At 46.0% G+C, this 27,694-nt stretch overlaps 1 protein-coding gene across 1 annotated transcript in view; it reads right to left on the reverse strand.

Moving 5' to 3' along the window:
- Positions 1 to 27,694, reverse strand: part of CFDP1 (craniofacial development protein 1) — a 143,130-nt gene that overhangs the window by 87,640 nt on the left and 27,796 nt on the right. Inside the window, exon 5 of the mRNA XM_062177891.1 lies at positions 26,102 to 26,221. Coding sequence (XP_062033875.1) covers positions 26,102 to 26,221 — 120 coding nt within the window. The remainder of the gene's footprint in view (positions 1 to 26,101; positions 26,222 to 27,694) is intronic.

The following is a 27,694-nucleotide window of genomic DNA, read 5'->3' on the forward strand; positions in this document are numbered from 1 at the left end:
TTTTGAGAGAGAGAGGACAGAAAGAGAGACCTTCCATCCACTGGTTTGCTTCCCCAAAGGCCACAACAGCCAAGGTTGGGTCAAGCTGAAGCCAGGAACAAGGAGTTTCTTCTAGGTCTCCCAAGTGGATGCAGGGGCCCAAGCACTTGGGCCACTCCCTGCTACTTTCTCAGGTGCAGTAGCAGGGAGCTGGAATGGAAATGGAATAGACAGCACTCAAACCAGCACCCATATGGGATGTACCGGCTTCACCTGCTGTGCCCTCTGTGCTGCCTTTCAAATAGACATGTAAGACTTCTGACCTAGCACTTAAGATGCCTATGTCCCATCCTGGTTCCCCTCCATTCTCCATCTCCAGCTTCTTGCTAATGTGACCCTGGGAGGCAGCAGGTGACAGCTCAAGTTGGGAAATTAGATTCAATTTCTGGCTCCTAGCTCTGGTGTAGGCCCATCTAGCCATTGTGGGCTTTTGGGTAGTAAATTAGTGGTTCAACTCTCTCTCTCTCTGAAATAAATGAATAAACAAATAAATAAAGTAAATCCCTTGACACTCTGGAAAAATAAAGGATAATAAGAGAATGCTATGAAAAACTCTATTTACATACATTTGACAACACAATGGGCAAATTCTTAAAAAAAAAAAATACAACACATCCAATATGAAATCAAAAATTTGAAGAGCCCTATAAATATCAAGGAAACAGAATGTGTCAATAAAAAGCTCCCAAAAGAAAAATCCCTAGATTAGTACTGCCAGAGGCTGAGTGAGGAAGGTGAGGTAGGAAGAAAGTGGTTGTATCAAAGAGCAACATGAAGGAGAAAGGCAGAGAAACAGAGACGTCTTCTATCCACGGTTTCACTCCCCAAATGGTCTCAAAGGCAGGGGCTGGGCCAGACCAATGCGTGGAGCCAGGAGCTTCATCCAGGTCTCCCATGTGGGTGCAAGGGCTCAAATACTTGGGTCATCTTCCACTACTTTTCCCAAGCCATTAGCAGGGAATGGGTCACAGATAGAGCAGCTGGGACAAGCCGATTCCCATATGGGATGCCAGCACTGCAGGTGGAGGCTTTACCCACTGCACCTCAAGGCTGTCACCTTTTGAAAATTTCTAAGAGATCAGATACCAGACTTACAAAACTAACTCCATGAAAGTGTGTACAAAGATTTTCAGAAAAGACATAAAAATGGAAACAAAATGGGTTACACGAGGCCAGTGTTCGGTAAGTCACACTGGCATCCATGTTGGAGCACTGGTTCATGTCTTCGCTGCTCTGCTTCTGATCCAGCTCCCTGCTGATGTACCCAGAAAAGCAGTGGATAACGGCTCAGTTCTTGGGTCTCTATCACCCACAGTGGAGATCTATATGGAGTTTCTAGCTTCAGCCTGGCAAAGCTCTGCCTGTTGCAGCCATTTGGGGAGTGAATAGGCAGACAGAAGATCTCGTTTTCTGTTTGTTGCTCTGCCATTACAATAAATAAATATAAATATTTAAAAGATGGGTTACAAGTAGAGTGATACAGATCTGAGGGAGTTTCACGTAAGAAAATCCATGCTGTCTTTTTTTCTTTTTTTTTGACAGGCAGAGTTAGAGAGAAAGGTCTTCCTTCCATTGGTTCACCCCCCAAATGGCTGCCACGGCCGGGGTGCTGCGCCTATTCGAAGCCAGGAGCCAGGTGCTTCCTCCTGGTCTCCCATGCGGGTGCAGGGCCCAAGGACCTGGGCCATCCTCCACTGTACTCCCAGGCCACAGCAGAGAGCTGGACTGGAAGAGGAGCAACCAGGACAGAATCCGGCGCCCTGACTGGGACTAGAACCCAGGTGCTGGCGCCGCAGGTGGAGGATTAGCCTAGTGAGCCGCGGCACCGGCACAGGAAAATCCATGCTGTCTTAAGAGATCATACAGGGGTTGGTGCTGTGGCCTACTGGGCTAAGCCTCAGCGTGTGGTGCTAGCACCTCAAATGGGCGCTGGTTCTAGTTCAGGCTGTTCCTCTTCCAATCCAGCTCTCTGCTATGGCCTGGGATGGCAGTAGAAGATGACCCAAGTGCTCCTCCACCCATGTGGGAGACCTGGAAGAAGCTCCTAGCTCCTGGCTTCAGATCAGCCCAGCTCTGGAAGTCACAGCCATTTGAGGAGTGAACCAGCAGATGGAATCTCTCTCTCTTCCTCTCTCTCTAACTCCCATTTCTTAAATAAATAAACCTTAAAAAAAAAAAAAAAAAGAGAGAGAGAGAGACCATATACAAAACATTCCTAGGCATTTCTCTCTAAAAAGAGAAAACCAACAGAGAGAACAACATAAATAGCTCAAAAGGGAGAAAAACATCAGAAATTTGGAGCTGGCACTGTTACGCACTGGGTTAAGCAGCTTCCTGTGATGCTGGCATCCCATGGGTGCCGGTTACAGTTCTAGTTGCTCCACTTCGATTGAACATCCTGCTAATGCATCTGGTAAAGCAGCAAAGGTGGTCCAAGTGCTTGGTTCCCTGCCAACCATGTGAGAGACCTGGATGGAGTTCCAGGCTCCTAGCTTCAGCCTGATCCAGTACTGGCCACAGTGGCCATGTAAGGAGTGAACCAGTCGCTGGAAGAACTATGCCCCTGTCTCTCTCTGTAACTTTTTCAAATAAATAAGTAAACCTTTTTAAAAAAAGAAATTTAAGATATGAAGAGGCAGCCTTTGTGTGCTGTGAATGATAAGCAGTCAAAAGTCTGGCTGGGGCTGTGGTACAGCGGGTTAACGCCCTGGCCTGAGGCGCCAGCATTCCATATGGGTGCTGGTTCAAGACCCACTTAGAAGAAGCTCCTGATTCCTGGCTTCAGATTGGTGCGGCTCCAGCTGTTGTGGTCAATTAGGGAGTAAACCATCAGCAGGAAGACCTTTCACTCTCTCTGTGTAACTCTGACCTTCAAATAAGTAAATAAATCTTTTTTTTAAAAAAAGCTGTCAAATGTAAATAAAAAGGAAAATCAAGTAGTCACTCCTATGCTCAGAATGGTTGGAAAGAATTATATTTCCTTTTTTTTTTTTTTAATTTATTTATTTGAGAAGCAGAGTTAGAGATGGGAAAGACAAAGAAGTCTTCCATCTGCTGGTTCACTCCCCAAATAGAAGTGGAACAGCCAGGTCACGAACCGCCCACATGTATGCCAGCACCACAGGCGAAGGCTTAACCTACTATGCCACAGTGCCAGCCCCAAATTATGTTCGCTTTTAGTACTAGTTGCTGGAAAACAGCAATATGGGGTATGCACCCTCAAGGATTTCAGCATGAATTTTCGTTTCAGGTTAAGATGGATATTTAATATAATCCAAACATTTTTCCAAAGACTAAAAACACTAGATAAAATGTACAAAAAATTATTTTAAATGTATAGCTAAACTTGGCTGGCACCACGGCTCACTAGGCTAATCCTCTGCCTGCGGTGCCGGCACTCTGGGTTCTAGTCCTGGTTGGGGCACCAGTTCTGTCCCGGTTGCTCCTCTTCCAGTCCAGCTCTCTGCTATAGCCCGGGAAGTCAGTGGAGGATGGCCCAAGTGTTTGGGCCCTGCACCTGCATGGGAGGCCAGGAGGAAGTACCTGGCTCCTAGCTTTAGATCGGCACAGCGCGCCAGCCATAGCGGCCATTTGGGGGGTGAGCCAATGGAAGGAAGACCTTTCTCTCTGTCTCTTTCTCTCTCACTGTCTAACTCTGCCTGTCAAAAAAAAAAAAAAAAAGTATAGCTAAATTCAAAAGGAAGAAAGGGAAACCCCTGGGTGCTAAGACTGAAAAAGGAACTGAAAGCCACAGCAGCAGCCCATGCCCTGTTGTAGTGGCTGGGGCGTGGGAGGCAGTTTCAATTACTTCTGGGCTTGGGTTTGTTAGCCAAGTGTTAACAGTCTGGTCTTGGGCTTAGACAATGCAGAGAACTAGAACTAAGACCCTGACGGAAGTACAAGCTCTATGCCTCCTCGGTGAAAGGCTGAACTAGGAGCAGATAAGAAAGCTAGGCTTTGCCTTAGTCATGAGGGGTAAGGACAAAAAGTCTCTCCTGACAATTAGAACCCTAAGCCTGCAACTCACATGGATACGGAGTTCAAAATCGTGATTTCTAGTGTAATACCTGAACATTCGAGGAACTTCAAACCATGAAATTAACATAAATACCAGCTCAAGCCATGGCCTCTACAAGTAAATTCATCCCATTTCAGAGAAATACTATGTAGCCCAGGCCTTCTAAGTTCACCCCACAGATAAAACCTCTCTAAAGAGTAATGAACTGCTAAACACACCAGGAAACAATTCACAAGACATCCCGTGTTGTCTTCTATCTGCTGGTTCACTCCCCAAATGGCTGCAACGGCTGAAGCTGCACTGATCTGAAGCCAGGATCCAGGAGCTTCTTCTGGGTCTCCCACATGGGTGGAGGGGCCCAAGCACTTGGGCCATCTTCTACCGCTTTCCCAGGCCATAGCAGAGAACTGGATCGGAACCAGAGCAGCCGGGACTCAAACCGGCGCCACATAGGATGCCGGCACTGCAGGTGGTGGCTTTACCTGCTACACCACAGCGCTGGCCCCAAGAGACTTTTTAAAACCTGTATTTTAATGTCAAATATTTACATGCCTGTCAATGGGACAGGAATATGAAGGGGGGAGGGTACATTTGACAGCATGAACCATGAAGACTGCAGAACTCAACTGGAGTTGAAGAATGGGCAGGATTCCTACATGCAGGAGAGAAGAGGTCAGCTGGGGGAGTGGGGACAACAGCTCAAAGCTGAGGGAGAATACAGGTTAAAGGGAGAGAGTCCTTCCAGGCTGTCAAACAGAGTAACTTACAAAAGGGTGACGCTGGCTGGAGATAGAGCACCCTAATATCAGGCTAAAGAATCTGAATTTGATGTGTCAATGTGGATAAAGTATTCAAGCAAGTGACATGACCTAGGCCGAATCTCTGCCAAACTGTCCCAGTGGCAGCATGTAGTGCAGCCATAGAAGAAGAACCACAGGCTTTAAGTAAACTCAGGAAATGACTACAATACTCCTAACTTCTCAAAACACTACAGAAAATATTCCAACCAAGTAGTGACAATGCTTCAGAAAGTAAGACCCAGGAAAAGGGCAAAGGGAGGGAGCAGAAATGGGGAATGGGAGGGAGAGAGGAGAGAATGGACGAATACTTGAGTCACTGAAAAGCAGAATGCTCAGCGCTGTAGCTCAATAGGCTAATCCTCCGCCTGTGGCGCCAGCACACCGGGTTCTAGTCCCAGTTGGGGTGCTGGATTCTGTCCTGGTTGCCCCTCTTCCAGGCCAACTCTCTGCTATGGCCCGGGAGTGCAGTGGAGGATGGCCCAAGTCCTTGGGCCCTGCACCCGCATGGGAGACCAGGAGAAGCACCTGGCTCCTGGCTTCGGATCAGCACGATGCGCAGGCTGCAGCGGCCATTGGAAGGTGAACCAACGGCAAAAAGGAAGACCTTTCTCTCTGTCTCTCTCACTGTCCACTCTGCCTGTCAAAAAAAAAAAAAAAAAAAGAAAAAGAAAAAGAAAAAGAAAGGCAGAATGAACAGGGCTCAGGGGAGTGGGTATCTGACCTGGCAGTGAAGACACTCACTTCTGACACTGGAGAGTCAGGGGTCTGATCCCTGGCTCTGGCTCTTGACTCCACCTTCCTGTCAATGCAGAACCTGGGAGGCAGCGATAATGGCCTGACAGGGTCCCTGCCACCCATTCGGGAGCTCTAGATTGAGTCCCTGGTCCCCAGTCCAGCCAGCGGCCACTGCAGACCTTCGGGCAGTGAACCCACAGATGAAGAGCTCTCTCTCTCTCCCTCAAATGAATAAACAGACAAATAAATATAAAAAGACTTACTGGATTGGCAATTGTGGGGAGAAGCAGAGGAGAGGAACAGAATTAGTGAAGATAGCTGATCCAGGGGTTACACAGGTAATTGAAGAAATGGTGGTGGCACATTTTCCTCTCAGAAACAGGCAGTCTGGCCAAGCAGATGAGAACACCGCAGGGTCAAGGGAAACCAGAATAAATCACTAGTGAGCAGTGAGAAAGGGTCTGGAGCTCCGGAGAAAGGTGGTACGAGGAACAGAGCAGAAGATCAGCTCAGAGGAGAACTGGTTAAAGCAGCAGGAGTGGGGATTGTCAGGTACATAAAAGCAGAGGTTTATGGATTTTGGGTAAACCTGGAATACATACAGAAAGGTAGCAGTAGAAGTTAAAAATCATACCAGTCTTATCAGGAAGGGGTACACTGAGATAGTGTGTCATAATTATAATGTATTACATTCAGAGAGAGGAGTTAGGTTCCATTTTCCATTGCCAAAGACAGAATGTAAGGAAAATAAAAACCTCTGTCACCATCTCACCATCTACAATGCCTTGGAATCACTGATCCTTTGCTTTTATTATGATGTTAACAAAAATCCTACTTTAAAGAATTTCTAAGGGGCTGGAAGCTGGCATCCCTTATGGGCACTGGTCTCCTGCTGCTTCACTTTCAATCCAGCTCCCTGTTAACCCACAGAAGATGGCTCAACTAATTGGGCCTCTATACCCACAAAGGAGACCTGGGTGAAGCTCCTGGCTCTTGGCTTTGGCCTGGCCCAGAACAGGATGTTGTAGCCATTTGGGGAGTGAATCAGCAGATGGAAGATCTCTCTCACTCTCTGTAACTCTGCCTTTTAAATAAATAAATAAATGAGTTTTTAAAAAGTATTCTAACTTGCCGGCGCCACGGTTCACTAGGCTAATCCTCCGCCTGCCACGCTGGCACACTGGGTTCTAGTCCCGGTTGCTCCTCTTCCAGTCCAGCTCTCTGCTGTGGCCCAGGAGTGTAGTGGAGGATGGCCCAGGTCCTTGGGCCCTGCACCAGCATGGGAGACCAGGAAAAGGCACCTGGCTCCTGGCTTCGGATTGGCGCAGTGCGCCGGCCCTAATAACCACTTTGGGGGTGAACCAACGGAAAAAGGAAGACCTTTCTCTCTGTCTCTCTCTCAATGTCTAACTCTGTAAAAAAAAAAAAAAAAAAAAAAAAAAAAAAAAAAAAGGCAGATACTTCATAATCAAAGCCTCCATACAGGGGCCGGTACTGTGGCGCAGCGGGTTAATGTCCTGGCCTGAAGCTCCGGCATCCCATAGGGGCACCGGTTCCTGACTGGGCTGCTCCACTTCTGAGCCAGCCCTCTGCTATGGCCTGGGAAAGCAGTAGAAGATAGCCCAAGTCCTTGGGAGCCCTGCACCCGCGTGAGAGACCCAGAAGAAGCTCTTGGCTCCTGGCTTTGGATCGGCACAGCTCTAACCGTTGCAGCCATCTGGGGAGTGAACCAGTGGATGGATGACCTCTCTGTCTGCCTCTCCTCTCTGTGTAACTCTGATTTTCAAATAAATAAATAAATCTTAAAAAAAAAAAAAAAGCCTCCCAAGCCTCCAGACAGTTGAAATTTTGCCTGGCTAAGGCCTGCTTAGCACTGTAAAAAACACAGCAATCCAAATAGGCTCAACAGGAAAGCTGGCTTCCCACATCAAGAAACTGAAATCCAGACAGGCCCAACAGGCTGAATCAGAATGAATGAATGAGATGGTATCCAAACCATGGATTTAGTTAATGCACGGTACAACACAAATACTGCTGAGAAGTAGACATGATGCTTTGATTACTGCTCTAAATCAAACTTTTCCTTAAATCTTTGCTTTGAAGCTAGTTACACTAGACAAGAGACCAAGATCAAGAGAGTTTAGTACACAGTATTCCTTGGATCTTCTTAATTCTGGCTTCTGATCCAAGCAAGTCACATCCTACACACACGATCTATCTGCCCCCACTCCTACAAGTGCATCATTCTCACAGGCAGCTGAAAGTACAGGACCTTAGCACAAAGCAGAAGCCAGTGCAAAGCGTGGGTTTTTTCCTGCTCATCCTCAAATTAGCAACTACAAAATGATGCCACATTTCAAATTCAAGGAAAGGCTAATAATCAAAGCACTCTGAATTTTTTTTTTACAGTCTTAAGCATCCAGATTCACTCCATCTACAGATAAACGCTTGGTTAGAACATGTCATTTCCTAAATGATATGGAAATGCAGCCTATTTTTTAGAAGTCTGAAATTATTTCATCTCAAATTTATCATAGACCTACTTGGGTAGCAGGGTTTTGGCAAGAATCCAAAGCTAAGTAACTGAATATAGTAAATGCTGGACTTTAGATCAGGCTAATTTTCAATCTCTAGCCCAATAATTAGAGCACAGCTGCTTAGCCTCTCCCATATGAAAAATCCCCCAATCTAAATTAAAATATTTATCTACTATGATTCTTTCTGTATAATCATAGCCTCTATGAAATGGCATCGAGGTTCCCTTACTGGGTGCTTGATCAGAACAGAAGCAGCAGTGATTGCTGCGCTCAGCATGAATGACATTCTTCCCTGACGTTAAAACATTTAGGACAAGTAACTTCCATCACAAACGACCTAAGAGAGAATACCATACTACATTTCAAAGGATCAATAATACACAATCCCTAAACTGACAGGTATACAACTGATACTTTTTTCAACCTGAGCTCTTGAATGGCTGAGAATTAACTTTGATAAACTAACATAGTACAAAAACTCTCTGTAGTATCCAAAGCTTCATTTATTCAACCCATAACACTTGACAAACACACAACAATGTATTGTTAATTTAATTTTTAGAAAACAAAAACAAACCTGTTTTTGGTAAAGGTTTGCAAAGGAAGAAAAATTTTAACTCATAATTCAAACCAGGGGGTTATGAAAATCCAGTTAACATAAGGATTGTGGAGAAAACCCTGATAGACACTGGTAACAGTGTACAGTGGAAGATGACACAAGTGCTTGGGCCCCTGCAACCACATGGGAGACTTGAAAAAGCTCCTGGCCTGGCCATGGCTGTTGCAGTCATTTGGGAGAGTGAATCAGTAAACAGAAGATTTCTCCTCTCTCTTTCTTCTAACTCAGCCTTTCAAATAAAAAAAATTTTTTTCAAAGTTTTTATAAAGATTTATTTCTTTCTTTGAAAGGCAGCGTTAAAGGAGAGAGAGTGGGAAAGGAGGGGAGAGGAGAGAAGAGAAAATAGAGATAGTCAATCCACAGGCTCACTCCCCAAATGGCCACAATGACCAAGGCTAGGCCAGGAGCCAGGAGCTTCACCCAGGTCTCTCACGTGGTTGCAGGGAGCTATACTGCAAGCAGGGCTACCAGGACTCGAACCAGTGCTCACACGGGATGCTGGTGCTGCACATGGCAGCTTAACTTGCTGTTACACAGCACTGGCCCCTAAATAAATAAACCTTTAAAAAAGATGCCTGGCCGGCACTGTGGCATAACAAGTAAGGCTGCCACCTACAGTGCCAGCATCCCATATGGGTGCCAATTCGAGACCCAGTTTCTCCACTTCTGATCCAGCTCTCTGCTATGGCCTGGGAAAGCAGATTGCTCAAGTCATTGGGCCCTGTACCTGTGTGGGAAACCAGGAAAAAGCTCCTGGCTCTTGGCTTGGGGAATGAACCAGCAGATGGACTACCTCTCTCTCTCTCTCTGCCTCTCTGTGTAATTCTGACTTTCAAACAAATAAATAAATCTTAAAAAAAAAAAAAAAGATGCTTGCATCCCATACTGCAGTGCCTGAATTTGAGTTCTTGCTCTGCTCCAAATTCCAGCTTCCTGCTAATGCACACCCTAGGAGGTAGCAGGTAATGGATCAAGTACTTAGATTACTGACACCACTGTGGGAGACCTGGATTGAGTTCTTGGCTTTGGTGACCTGGTTGGGCCATCTGGGAAGTAAAGCAACAAACAGGAGTGCCTGCCCTCTCTTGCTCAAAGAAATAAACACCTGCTTCCATCTTTCACTTTTAAATCACAGTGGTAGAATTAAAAACAAAACACATTCCAAAGAAAGAATGTAAGTTACTCAGTACACAGAAATCCCATACCAACAGACTACAGTAATTAGGCAAAAAAAAATGTAGGGGCCAGCTCTGTGGTGTAATGAGTAAGCCACTGCTGCAAGGCTGGCATCCCATATGGGTGCCGGTACTAGTTCTGGCTGCTCCTCTTCCAATCCAGCCTTCTGCTATAACCTGGGAAAGCAGTAGAAGATGGCCCAAGTCCTTGGGACCCTGTACTTGTCTGGGAGACCTGGAAGAAGCTCTTGGCTCTGGATCAGCCCAGCTCCAGCTACTGTGGCCATTTGGGGATTGAACTAGCGGATGGAAGACCTCTCTCTGCCTCTGCCTCTCTGTAACTCTGCCTTTCAAACATAACAAAGAAAAAACAAAAATGTATAGTACTCATATATCCAATCTTAGTAATGGTTCAAGTTCCAGAGATGTTGCTAAAATCAACCTATCTTTCAAGGGGGAATTTTGCCCTCTAGTGTACACTACAAGAAGTTAAACCCATGATGGAATTACATCAATAAACTACTGTTAAAGTTAGCCAAAATACTTTTTTCACTTCAATCCTTGGGCATCACAATTCTCTCCTTTAATAGAGATATTCCGTGGCCAGTGCTGTGGCACTGCCAGTGAAGCCACCTCCTACAGCGCTGGCATCCCATATGGGCGCCAGTTTGAGTCCCAGATGCTCAACTTCCAATCTAGCTCTCTGCTATGGCCTGAGAAAGCAGCAGAGATGGCCCAAGTCCTTGAGCCCCTGTACACACCTGGGAGACCTGGAAGAAGCTCCTGGCTTCGGACTGGCTCAGCTCCAACCATTGCAGCCACCTGGGGAGTGAATCAGTGGATGGAAGACCTCTCTGTCTCTCTGCCTCTCTGTAATTCTGCCTTTCAAATAAATAAAACTTAAAAAATAAAGATATTCCTTATTCCCAAATCAATTTCCACTGTCATATTGAGTGATTTTCTTATTGTCATTACTTTAAGTTCTTATTCTATTCTTTCCAACATACCCAAGAAGTACCTAAAGCACTTAACTGACACATTTACCACACCAAGAGAAATTCAGTACAACTGAGGATATAGGAATTCAGCAAAATAAAGTTATGTTTTATTACAATTTTAAAATGTTATAATACAGATACCTGGCTCTTAAAGTTGTAAAATTTTTATTTGTTTTTTTGAGACGCAGAGAGAGAGAAGAGCAGGCTCTATCTGCTAGTTCACTTCTTACATGCCCCCAACAGCCAGAGCTGGGCTGGGGCTGGAGCCAGGAGCTGAGAAGATAATCTAGGTCTCTCACAGAGGTGGCAAGAACCCAATTACTTAAGCCATTATTGCTGACTCCCACAGTCTGCATTAGCAAAAAGCTCAAGTCAGGAGCAAGAGCTGGGAATCAAATCCAGGTACTCCAACACAAGACACAGGAGACTTAAAACTGCTAGGAAAAATGCCTGCTCTCAAAGACAGGTTTTTAAAAATCTGTTGGCACTGTAAGCCAAAGCAAAAAGCAAAGGAAAAAAACTGTCGTGTGTGACAAAATTCACCTCTTCACAGTATTTTCTAAAAACACTAGAATTTGTTCAACTATGGCCAACTTTGAAAATCACCAGGGATGGCCGGCACCGCAGCTCACTAGGCTAATCCTTTGCCTGTGGTGCCGGCACCCCGGGTTCTAGTCCCGGTTGGAGCGCCGGATTCTGTCCCAGTTGCTGCTCTTCCAGTCCAGCTCTCTGCTGTGGCCCAGGAGTGCAGTAGAGGATGGCCCAAGTGCTTGGGCCCTGGATCCACATGGGAGACCAGGAGAAGCTCCTGGCTCCTGGCTTCGGATCAGTGCGGTGCGCTGGCTGCAGCAGCCATTGGGGAGTGAACCAACGGAAAAGGAAGACCTTTCTCTGTCTCTCTCTCTCCCTGTCCACTCTGCCTATCAAAAAAAAAAAAAAAAAAAAAAAAAGAGAGAGAGAGAGAGAGAGAAAAAAAGAAAAAAAAAAAAAGAAAAGAAAATCACCAGGGACGAACACGTCCTAGGTTCACAGTATTTGCTGTGGGTATTCAATCCAAAATGACAGAGGTTACTCTATCCTGGTGACTATGAATGAAAGAAGTTTTTGCTTTGAAAGCTTTTCTATGTGTGGAATCCCATTTGGATGCTTGCATTGGCAGAGATTTCATTTCCTGATCCAAATGTCAAATATCACTTCCCCCACACCACTCAAGAACATCACAGGCCTCTCCACTCCTGATTCTCAGTTACTAGCTTGGCTTAGAACAGTATCTCCAACTCAGGAATGTTAATGAGGGGGAGGCATCGTGGCATAGCTGGTTAAGCCACTGCTTGCAGTACCAGCACCCCATATGGGCACCGGTTTGAGTCCCAGCTGCTCCATTGCTGATACGGTTCCCTGCTAATGCACCCGGATAAGCAGTGGAAGATGGCCCCAAGTCCTGGCCATTGCAGCCATTTGGGAAGTGAACCAGCAGATGTAAGATCTCTTCTCTTTCTCTATTTCTCCCTTCCTCTCTCCATAACTGTGCCTTTCAAATAAATAAATTAAATTTTTAAAAAGTTAATGGCATCACCTTTAATAAACTCAAAATATCCCAACCATTCATGAGGAAATAGTCAAATAATTATTTTCCTTATACAAGTTCAAATCTATCCTTGTACCTGAAACCTGAAGTACATTTTTAAGCACCTGATGATAGATTAAAACCCACCCAGGTAGTAGTCACCCCTGAAGAAAATGAAGGTCCAAGTCAGGCAGGCCTTTATGGTCCAATCCAAAGCACTTGCTTCTGGAGCTGGCAAGCAATAACAGCAGGACTACCCTGCCTATCAAACCAAACATTTCCATCATCGTCAGGAGCTACTGCAAGACGCTCTAATTGGTTACCATACGGACACAGTACTGGTCATTATTCCCCAGCTGAATGAACATACTTTATCTACGGCTTCTCTGTTGACAGCTGTCAACGAACAAACAAACCTAGAGACTAAAAGTTTCTACCCAGTGGTTCTCTCCCCAAATGCCTGCAGTAGCCAAGGCCAGGCTGGAGCCAGGAGCTGGTACACAATCCAGGTTTCCCAAGTGGGTGAAGGAACCCAACCACTTGAGCCATCACCACAGCCTTCCAAGCTGGGATCAGGGGCTGGAGCTAGGAATCCAAAGCAGGCACTCCAATGGGGGATGCAGGCATCCTAACTACTAAGCTAAACAGCTGCTCCCTGGAACTGATTTTGAAAATTACTTTATTTTATTTACCTATCTATTTTCACTATTTGAGAGGCAGAGGGACAAGGTAAACCAGCTGATTCACTCCCCAAACACAGACAAAAGCCCCAAGCTGGAGTTAAAGCCAGGAACCAGGAACTTAAGTTAGGTCTCCTATATCAGTGACAGGACACTAATTCACTTCAGCCATTGCCACTGCCTCCCGAGGACTGCAGCTCCTAGCTGGAGCCAGCAGCTAGAAACGGGGCCTGGATATCAAACCCAGCTATACTAATATGGGATGCGGCATATATTAATATAATGCTCACTCTGGAACTCATCCGAAAAAAATCTACTGGGGCCAGCACTGTGGAACATGGGCACCAATTTGAGTCCCAGCTGCTCCTCTTCCAATCCAGCTCTCTGTTATGGCCTGGGGAAGCAGCAGAACATGGCACAAGCCCTTGGACTCCTGCACCAATGTGAGAGACCCAGAAGAAGCTCCTGGCTCCTGGTTTTGTATGGGTGAAGCTCTGGCTATTGTGGCCATTTGAGGAGTGAACCAGCAGATGGAAGACCTCTCTCTCTCTCTACCTCTCTGTAACTCAAACTTTCAAATAAATAAATAAATAAATCTTTAAAATATAAATAGTTTTCAAAGAGTCCCATTAAGGAGTAAAGTTGAAGAGATTCTTGTCACAAAAAAAGACCAATCTGGGGAGGAGCTGTATGGCCACAGTGGCTGAGAGCTGGCTTCAGTCTCAAATAGCTCTGCATGGAATCTTGGCTCTACCAACTGTCAATTATGCAACCTCAATGAATTAACAGTATTTCTTTAAGCCTCAAAAATAATTTCTGTCAAGTTGATCTGTCAAATGGGAAGAAAATTAGTACTTACCCTTTAAAATGTTAAAGTGGGGAGCCAGCACTGTGGCGCAGCAGCTAAAGCTGCTGCCTGCAGTGCCAGCATCCCATACAGGTGCCGGTTCGAGTCCTGGCTGCTCCGCTTCTAATCCAGCTCTCTGCTATGGCCTGGGAAAGCAGAGGAAGATGCCCAAGCCCTTGGGCCCTTGCACCTGCATGGGAGACCTGGAAGAGGCTCCTGGCTCCTGGCTCTGGATTGGCCTAGCTTCAGCTGTTACGGCCATTTGAGGAATGAACCAGCGGATGGAAGATCTCTATCCCTCCCTCTCTCTGCCTCTCTTTAACTCTGCTTTCAAATAAATAAAATAAATAAATAAAATGTTAAAGTAGAATAAATAACACATAAAAAACTTGACATTATGCCTTAAATTTAGTTAAGTAGTCAACAAATAGGAACTATCTACTCTTTTAAAAAGGGTAACCAAACACTTAACTTGGAATCTGAGAAGAAAGTATATCTGAAAAAACAAATTCTTTCCAAAAGGAAACTGATATTGTGATTGAAAGGAAACTTTACCACAGAATGGGGAAGCGGCTGCCTTCAAAAGCCAAGCAGACATCATAATGACGGAAGGAAGGAAGGACCAGGAAAGGGCAAACCCCTCCACTCTGCCTGCCCCTCGCTGCTGTAGAGGGAGAGCAGTGTTGGAACTTCTCATTTCTCAAGAAAAACCAGTGGGGCCGTTGCTGTGGCATAAGCGGGCAAAGCCTCCGCCTGCAGTGCCAGCATCCCATGTGGACACTGGTTTGAGTCCGGGCTGCTCCTCTTCCAATCCAGATCTCTGCTATGGCCTGGGAGAGCAGTGGAAGAAGGCCCAAGTGCCTGGGCTCCTGTACCTACATGGGAGACTTGGAAGAAGCTCCTGGCTTCTGACTTCGGAATGGCACAGTTCTGGCTGTTGCGGCCATTTGAGGACTGAACAAGCAGATGGAAGACCTTTCTCTCTTCTCTCTGCAACTCTGCCTTTCAAATAAATAAATAAATCTTTACAAAAAAAAAGTTCTTCATAGACGCACCATTTAAAAAAAAAGAAAAACTAGTAATAGATTTCTATGTCAACTTTCCTGATTTTTAAATATAGACCAGACAATAATATCTAAGGACAGATCAGGCCACAAACAACCAATCTGTGAATGACTGCATGAACACGGAGGTGTAAATCAGGAACAAAAGAAAACCACAGTGGATATGCAAATGAGGGGCTCAGGCTCCCTGAAACAGTGTGGCTCAGAGGGACATGGCTGGCATTTTAGAAAGGAGAAACATTCTGCATGCAAACTCTCTGAAACATTGCAGCAATGTTAGCATCCATGAACCCCACCCACTAATACCTGTGGCTTCCTCAAGTCACGTGACAACAACAACAAAATTTCACGATGTATTTCTGAACATCTCCTACCATGGCACCACATCTACTAGCAAAGTTAAATTCAAATGTCAGTGGGATAACCAAGAACATGTATTTACAAACAGTAATAAAGACAGGGCCAGCTCTGAGTCAACTGAATCCCACACTGTCAGCAGACAGGAAATCTCATTGAGTGGAAAGCTTCAAGTTGGTTTTAGAAACAGATCAGAAGACTTGATTCCACCTCCTACTTCCAGAATTAATTAGGACACAAGGAAGCTGCCTTTTTCTTTCTACTAGTTTTTATAGTATTTATAGTGTTACTATAAATACTTTTATAGTAATATTTTATAGTATTACTAGACATTACAGTTTTCCACCAGCCTTTTTACACTAGAAGCTTACATTTAGAACAGTATATGCTTCCAAGACACTATATGGAAAAAATCTAGGCAATCAAGGCACTCAACCCTTAGGACCACTCCCGAATTTTTCCCTTACAGCCTATTCTCCTATTCAAGAACATGTCTCGGGGCAGGTATTGTGGTGCAGTAGGTTAAGCTATCACTTTGGCCCATTTGGAAGTGCCTGGGTACTCATGCTTCAGATCCAGCTTCCTGCTACTGTGCCTGAGAGGCGGTGAATGATGGGTCAAGCACTTTGGATTACTGCGGATGGAGTTCCTGAATCCTGGCTTCTTGGCTCAGCCCTGGCTGTTGTGGGCGTCTGGAGAGTGAACCAGTAAGATAGAAGATCTCTGTCTCTGTCATTCTGCCTTTCAAGTAGATGAAAATAACTGAACATTAAAAATGTACAAGTTCCTTTCGCTCTGTCTCTCTAACTCTACCTATCAAAAAAAAAAAAAAAAAAAAACTGTGCAAGTTACCATAGAACCCAGCAATTCTACTACTAGGTATATAACATAATCACATAAAAATGTATACAAGAAATAATGAAAACGTGTCCATCAGTTAATGAGCGGACAGACAAAATGTAGCATATTCGTACAATGGAATATTCATTCCATTACAGGAACAAAAAGGTCGTAAGAAAGAAGTATAAATGAACGGTATAACTTAGTGGCTCCTAGAAAACATTATGCTAAGTCAAAGAAGGCAGATTCAGAAGGACAAATATCACGCCACTGGCACTGTAGTGCAGTGGCTGCTTATGATAGCCATATTCCATATCAGAGTGCTGGTTTGAGTCCTGGCTACTCCATTTCCAATCCAGCTCCCTGCCAGTGTGCCTGGGAAAGCAGAAGACAGCCCAAGTACTCGGGTTCCTGCCACCCACAAGAGAGACCCAGATGGAGTTCCAGGCTCCTGGCTTTGGCCTGGCCCAGTCCCAGCTGTTGCAGCCATTTAGGGAGTCAACCAGAAGATGGAAGATCTGTCTCTGTCTCTCTTCCAAATAAATAAATTTTTAACAAATGGAAAATAACGGGGCTGTCACTGTGGCACAGAAGACTAAGCCTCTGCCCGCAGTGCCTGCATCCCATATGGACACCAATTTGAGTCTTGGCTGTTTTACTTCCTATCAAGCTCCCTGCTAATGCTTGGGAAAGCAGTGGAAGATGGACCAAGTGCTTGGGACCCTGCAGCTATGTGGGAGACCTGGAAGAAGCTTCTGGCTCCTACTTTGGCCTGGCCCAGCCCTGGCCATTGTGACCATTTGGGGAGTGAACCAGTGGATGAAGATTCTCCCTCTCCCTCCTTCTCTCTATCTCTGTCTTTCAAATAAATAAATATATTTTTTTTAAAAAAAGGGAAATATATGATTCCATTCATATGAAATGTCTAAATCAGAAAATACAGAAACAGAAAGTAGATCAGTGGTCAACTGAGAGAGGTGGGAGGGTAGAGGTAAAGATGAAAATGGAGAGTGACAGTGACAGCTAAAAGTTTTGGGATTTCTTTTAGGAGGCAGCAAAGATAACTGTGATTGCATATTCTGTGAACGCACAATGCTGTGTATATGCTGTAGACCAATGAACTGCATAGAAATTCATGAATTATATGCCACATGAATTATACCTCAATAAAGTTATTTTTACAAGAGGAAAAGAGCAAATCCAACTGTAAGTTATTCAGCTGACAAAACACCATTGGTTCTCTCAAAGAAAACTATTTAGATTCCAAAAACTTCACAGGTCTTATCTGCTGGAATACCCACTTTCTTCTAATATCATAATTGTGACAATAATTATGACATGAAGTTTATTTTTAAGATTTATTTATTTCAAGGCAGAAACACAGAGCAAGAGAAGGAAAGACAGAGAAAGAGATCCTCCATCCACTGGTTCATTCCCCAGATGGCCACAACAACTGGGGCTGGGCCAGGCTGGAGCCAGGAGCCAGGAGCTTCTTCCAGGTCTCCCATGTGGGTGCAGGGACCTAAGGGTTTAGACCATCCTCTGTTGCCCTCCCAGGCACACCAGCAAGGAACTGAGTAGGAAGTGGAGAAGCTGAGACTCAAACTGGCGCCAACATAGGATGCCAGTGCTGCAGGCCATGGCCTAACCTTCTGCATAACAGTGCCAGTCCCAACATGAGTTCTTTTGAAATAAACTGAACTTCCTCTCCTTGGAAAAGCTGCTCTCCAGGGGCTAAGTGACTACTACAATGATCTATTCCCAGGTGCAGGGCAACTCACTGGGCATTTCACAAAAGGATCAAACCAGGAAATGAAGTCAGATTGACAAGATAACTTCTCTTTTTTGTCACTAATATTTAAATATATTGATATGAATAAACCGGGGCCTTCTTTCATTCTTAGTAAAAAACAATTGAAATATAATAAGATCCAGCTTTGTAAAACTCCCTGCAACACAAAGGCAATTCTTTTAAAGTAAAACACTTGGCCGGCGTCGTGGCTCACTTGGTTAATTCTCCGCCTGAGGCACCAGCATCCCATATGGGTGCTTGGGTTCTTGTCCTGGGATGTCGCTCCTCTTCCAATCCAGCTCTCTGCTGTGGCCGGGAGGGCAGTGGAGGATGGCCCAAGTGCTTGGGCCTCTGCACCTACATGGGAGACCAGGTGGAAGCACCTGGCTCCTGGCTTTGGATCGGTGCAGCGCCAGCCGTGGCAGCCATTTGGGGGGTGAACCAACGGAAGCAAGACCTTTCTCTCTGCCTCTCTCTCTCACTGTCTCTAACTCTACCTGTCAAATAAAAATTAAAAAAAAAAAATTAACACAGATTAGAGGTCTGATTGCTTCAGCACCACAAGAGATTCTGATCAAACATCAGAAACATTTCCTCCGAATATTGTGGCTATAGGGACCGGTGCTATGGTGCAGCGGTTAAAGCCCTAGCCTGCAGTGCCAGCATCCCATATGGGCGCCAGTTCAAGTCCCGGCTGCTCTACTTCCAGTCCAGCTCCCTGCTAATGCGCCTGGGAAAGCAGCAGAGGCACCTATATGGGATGCTGGCGGCAAAGGCAGAAACTTAACTACTATGACACACAGCATCAGCCCCAGTTTTCTCTCTTTTGTGTTCGCAATCTATATGGAGACAACTCAACAGTAGGCCATGAATTAAACAACTCAATGCTACAACAGCTCAGACTACAAATTTGGAGGAGGCTAATAGTATCCTATTTCTGGATTAAATGAAGTTAAGTAATGAATGTTGGGCTGAAAGTACCAGGGGCTGGCATTGCAGCATTCCATATGGATCCAGCTGGATTCCTGGCTGCTTTATTTACAATCCAGCTCCCTGCTGATGTACCTAAGAAAGCAGTGAAAGATGGCCCAAGTGCTTGGGTCCCTGTACTCACACGGGAGACCTAGAAGAAGCGCCTGGCTCCTGGCTTCGGACTGGACAGCCCCAGCCCTTGCAGCCATTTGGGGAGTGAACCAATAGATGGAAGATCTTTCTCTGTCTATTCCTCTCTCTCTGTAATTTTGCCTTTCAAATAAATAAATCTTTAAAAAACAAACAAACAGGCCGGCGCCGCGGCTCACTAGGCTAATCCTCCGCCTTGCGGCGCCGGCACACCGGGTTCTAGTCCCGGTCGGGGCACCGATCCTGTCCCGGTTGCCCCTCTTCCAGGCCAGCTCTCTTCTGTGGCCAGGGAGTGCAGTGGAGGATGGCCCAAGTCCTTGGGCCCTGCACCCCATGGGAGACCAGGAGAAGCACCTGGCTCCTGCCATCGGATCAGCACGGTGCGCCAGCCGCAGTGCACCTACCGCGGCGGCCATTGGAGGGTGAACCAACGGCAAAAGGAAGACCTTTCTCTCTGTCTCTCTCTCACTGTCCACTCTGCTTGTCCAAAAAAACCAAACAAACAAAGAAGAAAGGGTTGAAGACTGACTAGCCAGATCCCAGCAAATAATGGCAGAAGCTGGATGCAAGCAGCTAACTTAGTGTTCATAGTGAGGCTTGCAGGGGCAGGGAAGCAGTGCATTATGAGCTCAGGATGAACCATGAGGATCCAGATACCTTTAAGTTAAGTAAGCACTGGTTTTCCGCTAGCAAATGGGGAGAGCATTTCTGGTAGTTTGATTCTTGCCTCTAATTAAAAGTGGGTTTACTCCATTCCCAAAGTATAAACTCTGGCTTTTTATAGTCTAAGCAGTGTGCTATTTTAAACATGTGGAGGAAATGCATTTTCAGTTGCAAACATTTGCTCCTCTGAATCTGTTCTCGTTAGCAAAAGATGTGGGACAGGATGTTTTACTCTCTTCCTCTGGTTTTCCTGTATTGCTTAAATCTGTTTAAAGAAAAGGAAAATAAACAAATAAAGCATTTCTGCTAAACCATTTCTATAAACTGAAACTGCTTCCAAAATGAAAAGAAGTTCATGGAACCTATCCTACTGAATTAACTTCCTCTTAATGTAGATTGCTCCTGAATATTCTTCCCTTGAAAAGACTTTCTGGGCCCTGCCCTTAGAGCCTGCAGCAGACCTGAAGGTTGGCACCCACTAAGCTACATTAGCTTGGTTCCTCTTGGCCCTTGCTTCCTAAGCACAATGAGGACTGTAAAAGCTTTCTGAGATCCGTTTCAGAAAAACGATCACACTGATCTTGAAGGTCATCCTGGGTTTACGCAGAAACTCCAGGCATACTGTATCATAATTAAATGCATCCCCATTTTTATATACAACTCCGAAGACTTACTCAGGCACTCGGCCACTCTGCAATCTGTTATGTTCCAATATGGCTTTCAGAGAGAGTGATCCTGTCAAATTTCACTTTACCCCCTTCAGCAGGAAGCCCGCAGTTCATTAGTCTACTGACAACATTTTAGCTGAGGAGCCGCTGGGAACAGGTCCTGGAGCTCCTCCAGATTCCCTCTGCCTCAGGAGCTTCCCTGTATGCACAGCCCAGCAAAGACAGCCTCCTTAACCAAACCTCACGCAGACCCCTCGGAGCCTGCTTCTTGACTAAGCCCGGACCAGTCCCTGTCCTTGCCAGGCCTGCATAGGCCAGTTTTTTTGTTTTTGTTTTTTTTGACAGGCAGAGTTAGTGAGAGAGAGAGACAGAGAGAAAGGTCCTCCTTCCATTGTTTCACCCCCAAAATGGCTGCCACGGCCGGCGCACTGCACCGATTCGAAGCCAGGAGCCAGGTGCTTCCTCCTGGTCTCCCATGCGGGTGCTGGGCCCAAGCACTTGGGCCATCCTCCACTGCCCATCTGGGCCACAGCAGAGAGCTGGACTGGAAGAGGGGCAACCAGGACAGAATCCGGTGCCCCAACTGGGACTAGAACCTGGAGTGCCAGCGCCGCAGGTGGAGGATTAGCCTAGTGAGCCGTGGCGCTGGCCTGCATAGGCTAGTTTTAACTAGAATCCTTCTGAGTCAGTTAAGAGAGAATCCCCTACCCTTGATGTCTGATGCCCTTAGCCTGCCTTCAGTAAGAATCTTGATAAGGGGATTTAGCAAGACTCTCCCCACCCTTGACATCTCTTCTTAGTAATTTTCCATTCATGGATTCTCCCACCACCCAATTTTTTTAAAAATTTTTTTTTTGAGATTTATTTATTTACTTGAAAGTGAAAGTTACACAGAGAGAGAAGGAGAGGCAGAGAGAGAGGTGTTCTACCCGCTGGTTCACTCTCCAGCTGGCCGCAATGGCTGGAGCTGTATGTATTCGAAGCCAGGAGCCAGGAGCTACTTCCGGGTCTCCCACACAGATGCAGGGGCCCAAGGACTTGGGCCATCTTCTACTGCTTTCTCTGGGTTGGAAGTGGAGCAGCCAGGACCCAAACTGGTGCCCATATGGGATGCCAGCACTGGAGGTGGCGGCTTTACCCTCTACACCACAGTGCGGCCCCAGCTTCCTTACTGTTTAAAAAGTCTCAGTGGGCAATGGAGTCACTGAGAAGAGACTGGAGGGGTTGAAAGGGCAAATGGGTAGCTCATTCCCTTGGTGCCTCCCTAGGAGAGTCGACTGATCAAAGCAAGGTCTCAGCTCCTGTCAGGAGGCCCAGGCCACATAACCTTGCCTTCCACTGTCACCAACAGTTCCCCTCTCGCCCTTCAGGCCATTATGAGCAGCCTCCGGAGCGTCACCCTGTCCCCGAGGTTTTCTATCACTGTATGAAATACTAAACTCTCCTCACGGGACCCCAATTTGAGGACGTCATCTGTTTCCTGCTGGGCTTCCCTGAGACAGACACTGTCTCAGCACACTGCTTCTTCTAGGAAGGCCATTAGCTTTTTCTAAGGCAGGCAGGCACAGATACAGAAAGCAGTGAAACTTCCCTGAGTGGCTTAGTAACTTAAACAAGCTGCCTTTTCAAGCTGCCACTGTTCTCTCCTCTAGTAAGTTTCATAATTCTAGCGACAGAGAGTATCTTCTGAAACATGTACTTCCCAAAGTGGGGATCATCTTAGGACGAAATATCCAAGATAAAAGCCAAAACTGTGCTAGTTGAAATAACTATGCTAGAAACCCTAGGTCAAAGAACTTCTTCGTCTTTATTTCTATCTGGTGTTTATGACTGGAGATTACTTCTACTGTAATGGTTTTAATAAATACGAGGAACACTATTTAACAATACTAGATACAGAGGCGGGTGTTCGGCACAGCAGCTTAAGTTGGCACTTAGGACACAAGCATTCCACATCAGAGTGTCTGGTTCAAGTCCCAGCTACTCCACGTCCAATCCTGCTGTCTGCTAGCGTGCACCCTGGGAGGCAGCAGACGATGATTCAGTACGTGGGTTCCTGCCACCCAGGTGGGAGACCCAGATAACGCTCCTGACTCCTGACTCCTGACTCTGGCCAGGCCCAGTCCTGCTATTGCGGCCATCTGGGGAGTGAACCAGCGTATGGAAGATTTGTCTCTCCTGGCCGCTTTCTGTGAGTGTGCCTTTCCATTAATTAACTAAAAAAAATAGTAGGGGCTGGTGCTGTGGTACAGCAGGTTAAAGCCCCAGCCTGCAGCACCAGCATCCCATAAGGATGCCGGTTAAGAGTCCCAGCTGCTCCACTTCTGATCCAGCTCCCTGCTAATGCACCAGAAAAAGCAGTGGAGGATGGTCCAAGTCTTTGGGCCCCTGCACCCATGTGGGAGACTGAAAGAAGCTCCTGGTTCCTGGTTTTGGATCAGCTCAGCTCTGGCCATTGCAGCCATTTGGGGAATGAACTCGTGGGTGAAAGACCTCTCTCTCTTCCTGTCTATATCTCCCTCTGTAACTCTGCCTTTCAAATAAATAAAATAAATCTTTCTAAAAAAGTACTACATACAAACACAGTAAGTCACAGAACAGCCCGTTCAAGGCTATTACATTTGAGTCCAGGGCAGCATATGTCAGATTCAATTTGTGGGGGCAGGTGTTGTAGCATAGGAGATTAAGCCACTGCTTGGAATGCCCAAACCCTGAATTAGAGTGCCTAAAATCAAGTCCTTTTTGCACATCTGATCTACCTTCCTGCCAATGTGCACTGTGAGAGGCATTAGCTGATGGCTCAAGTACTTGGGTCCCTGACACCCACAAGGGAGACCCAAATGGAGTTCCTGGCTTTTGGATTTTGCCTGGCCCAGTTCCCGCTGTTGCAGGTATTTGAGGAGTGAACCACTAAATGGAGGATCTCTGCCTTTCAAATAAAAATAAACAAACTTTAAAAAATTCAGTTTACACTACATTGTGAAATCAGTTCAGTGAGTCACAACAATTTTTTTTTAAAGATTTATTTATTTGAAAGGCAGAGTTACAGAGAGAGAAGGAGAGACAGAGATCTTCCATCCACTGGTTCATGCCCCAAATGGCCACAAGGCCAGGAATGAGCCAGACCAAGGGCTTCATCCAGGTCTTCCATGTGGGTGCAAGGGCACAAGTACTTGGGTCATCTACTATTTTCCCAGGTACATTAGCAGGGATCTGGACTGGAAGTGAAGCAGCCAGGACTCCAATCAGTGTCAATATAAGATGCCAGCATGTTAGTGTCTTTACCCACTGTGCCACAGCATTTGCCCATGTGAATTTTTATTTTTTTATTTAAATACTTGTCTTTGTAAGCATACTAGCGCATCATGTCAAATGTATTTTACTACGGGGAACAGTCAAGAAAGCCTGACAGCTACTGGCCTGAAGAGAACCACTTTCAACAATATGGTGAGGGGCTGGAGCTGTGGCGTAGCGGGTAAAGTTGCCACCTGCAGTGCCTGCTGGTTTCTATATGGGCGGCGGTTCGAGCCCCAGCTGCTCCATTTCCGATCCAGCTCTCTGCTATGGCCCGGGAAAGCAGTGCAAGATGGCACAAATCCTTGGGCCCCTGTACCTACATGGGAAACCCAGAAGCTCCTGGCTCCTGGATTCGGGTCAGTGCAGCTCTGGCTGTTGTGACCAGTTGGGGAATGAACCAGCGGATGGAAGACCTCTCTCTCTCTCGCTGCCTGTCCTCTCTCTGACTTTCAAATAAATAAATAAATCTTTAAAAAAAATTATGGTGAATATAAGGCTATGAGCATGTTACTTCAGCCTACAGCTTCACGTTTTTATCTGAGTTCTCACCAAAAATAGTTTACTTTGTCACGCAGTGTAAGCACATCAACAGCTAAAATTAATTCTTTTTAAAGAAATATTTATTTGAAAAACAGAGTAACAGAGGAAGAGGCAGTACTTGGGCTAGCATCCATCGCCTCACAAGGGCATTAGAGGAAAGCTGGACTGGAAGTGCAGAATAGCCAGTACTAAAACCAGTCACTCCAATATGGGACACAAGCCCAAGAAGTGGTTTAACCCACTGCACAATACCTGCCTCCTAAAATCAGAACTTTATGAAACCATATTTACCCTTACTACAAGTGATATACTCTGATATTTTCCTTTAACTGATGACTGTAAACTATAACTAGCAAAGTACTAGGCCAGGCCTAGAGAATTCTCTTCATAGAACCACAAAGCTGTTCTTCCACAGTCACCTTCATCTGCTTTTATGTCATTCCCGCTATGGCAGCAAGCACACAAATCCTTTTCCTTCTGAGGTTGCTGTGTAACCACTACATGACTTCTTCCACCTGGCAGCTCCAATGGGAGACGACTTGGCGCAGGAAGCATACAGCAGATGCAGACACAGCCCATGCACAGCTCTTCACATCCATGGCCATCACACAAGCTGAGGGTAGCATGTGAGCAAGTGCCTGCCACTCGCAGTCAGAGGACAGACATCGTATGGAAGCAGCTATCAGGTGGAGACTGCACCCAGTCTCCTTGCCTGCCCCTGGCCGTGTTCTTCACAAACGTCCCAGTTCCTCAGCAGGACTGGGTACCAGGTACCACCGGCAGTAACCTGACTGAGAATACACTCTTCATCTTTCTCCTGCCTTTCTTCATTCCACCTCCTGAACCAGGGCTTCCTGGAATCACCTCTCACACAGACAACCTGCACCCAGACTCTAGTCCCAGAATCTGCTTCAGGATATACGCATTCTAACAGAGTACACCAGCATAACACAGCGCTGTTCAGAGCGACGGCTGCAAAGATGAGACAGGCCTGCCCTAGAAAAGCTCCCAATCTGGCAGGAAAATGTATGTGGGAGGAGGGAAGGGAAAGGTGACAATCTCTGACCGAATGGCCGGTAAAGCCAATTCAGGAGACTAGCCCGGCTTAAACACCAGGGCTCCAGACACAGAAATGCCAGTCAGCTGGTGGTGAGGGCTACCCAGGGACTATGGACTGTGTTCACCTCCCTGTGGGTCATGGCCTTGGGCTCTCTCCTTTACTGTGATGCTTTATTTTTCTTACATGTAGGTTAAAAGGTTATTTTTCTTTGAAAAAGGAAGAATTCCAGTTTTCAGCTAAAAATAACTCAAGTAACAAAGAAAATATGGAAGGACAAAAATTACTAAGTTCCTGACCATATGTTAAAAGAACCATGTATAAATCACCTTTGGCCTTTTGTGTTCCTTTGAGGTCAGGGGGATGGAAGTTGAGTACTCAATTCAAATTCTTATTAAAATTTCTGATGAACTGCTATTTTCATCAAAATAATAATGCAGAATTTCCATGTTCAGCTGTGGTCCATGCTACAAATCAGGACTCCTTTTTGGCTAGAATCAAATGAGAAACCGATAGCCAATTTCCCTTTGCATCTTCAATTTGCTAAATATTTCAGCAAAGGCAGAGCTGCAGCACAATTCCATCGCTCAGCAAAGGATCCACAAGGGCTGCAGACAGGGCAGTGCTGCCACTGAGATACTTCTGCCCCACACCAAGGACACCTGGAACTGAGACGCAGCACTCACCCAGATCCCGCAGCAAGTGACAGCGCAGCTGACGGGGCATTAGCCTGGGGTTTTTCTTTCTCGTTTTGCTTCAAGAAGGATTTGGCTTCTTTAGAGGTAGCATCCACTTCCTTAGTCACCCTGTGGCAATGAACGAGGCATTAAGTTTACAAAACGAATTCAGAGAGAAACAAAATCTAAGGAAAGAGAATAAATGACAATAAGGAAAATATTTACCAAGTTTTTAATAAATTCTGGCTGCTGAGCTTTCTCGAGACAACTTACTACAACAACCCAAGACAAATGCATGTTCCTGACTAAAATCAACAAACCACAATGTTGTTTCTCCCTCCCTAAAACCCCCTGCGTAGCATCCGTCAGCATGAAGCACTCTGCACCTTAGCTAGTCTTCAGGCCTTAAGTCCAGTGAAGGCTGAGATGGGGAAATTGCATTATTTCAAGGAAAGCAACACAAAAACAACTGGAAATGCTTTTCAGAAGGCTCTTGTTCGACAACCAAAAAAAAAAAAAAAAAAAAAAAAAAAAAAAAAAACCTGAAGATGAAACAAAATTCCTTAAAACTAACTAACTGGCACCGGTTTAAGATTGTTAGAAATCAAGACAACTGGGGCCAGGCCAGCATTGTGATACAGCAGTAAGGCCGCTACCGGCAGTGCCAGCATCCCATATCCAATCCAGCTCTCTGCTATGGCCTGGGAAAGCAGTAAACGATGGCCCAAGTCCTTGGGCCCCTGCACCCACACAGGAGACCTGGGGGAAGCTCCTGGCTCCTAGCTTCGGACTGGCGCAGCTCCAGCTGTTGCAGTCATCTGGGGAGTGAACCAGTGGATGGAAGACCTCTCTCTCTCTCTCTCTCTGCCTCAACATTTGTTTAACTCTGCCTTTCAAATAAATAAATAAATCTGAAAGGGAAAGGGAAAAGAGAAAGGGGAAGAAAGGAAGAAAGGAAGAAATCAACACAACTAAGGCAGAGTTGCAAAGATAGGGCAAGACACAGAGAGGTCTTTCATCTGCTGCTTCATGCCCCAAATGGATGCAATGATCAAGGCTGGGCCAGGCTGAAGCCAGGAGCCAGGAACTTAAGGTGTCCACATGGGCTGTTTTCCCAGGCACATAAACAGGGAACTGGATCAGAAGTGGAGAAGCTGGAACCTGAACCTGTGCCAGTATGGGATCCAGCACTGCAGGCAGGGGCTTAACCTGCTGTGCCACAATGCTACTCTCACTCTTTTATTTTTTAAAGAAGGTAGGATTTAAAATCTCTTTGTTGGCCAGCGCCGCGGCTCAATAGGCTAATCCTCCGCCTGCGGCGCCGGCACCCCAGGTTCTAGTCCCTGTCGGGGCGCCAGATTCTGTCCCAGTTGCCCCTTTTCCAGGCCAGCTCTCTGCTATGGCCCGGGAGTGCAGTGGAAGATGGCCCAAGTGCTTGGGCCCTGCACATGCATGGGAGACCAGGAAGCACCTGGCTCCTGGCTTCAGATCGGCGCAGCGCCAGCCTCGACAGCCATTGGAGGGTGAACCAACGGCAAAAGAAAGACCTTTCTCTGTCTCTCTCTCTCACTGTCCACTCTGGCTTTCAAAAATAAATAAATA

Source organism: Lepus europaeus, chromosome 19, assembly GCF_033115175.1.
Source record: "Lepus europaeus isolate LE1 chromosome 19, mLepTim1.pri, whole genome shotgun sequence".
In the NCBI taxonomy this organism is placed as follows: domain Eukaryota; kingdom Metazoa; phylum Chordata; class Mammalia; order Lagomorpha; family Leporidae; genus Lepus; species Lepus europaeus.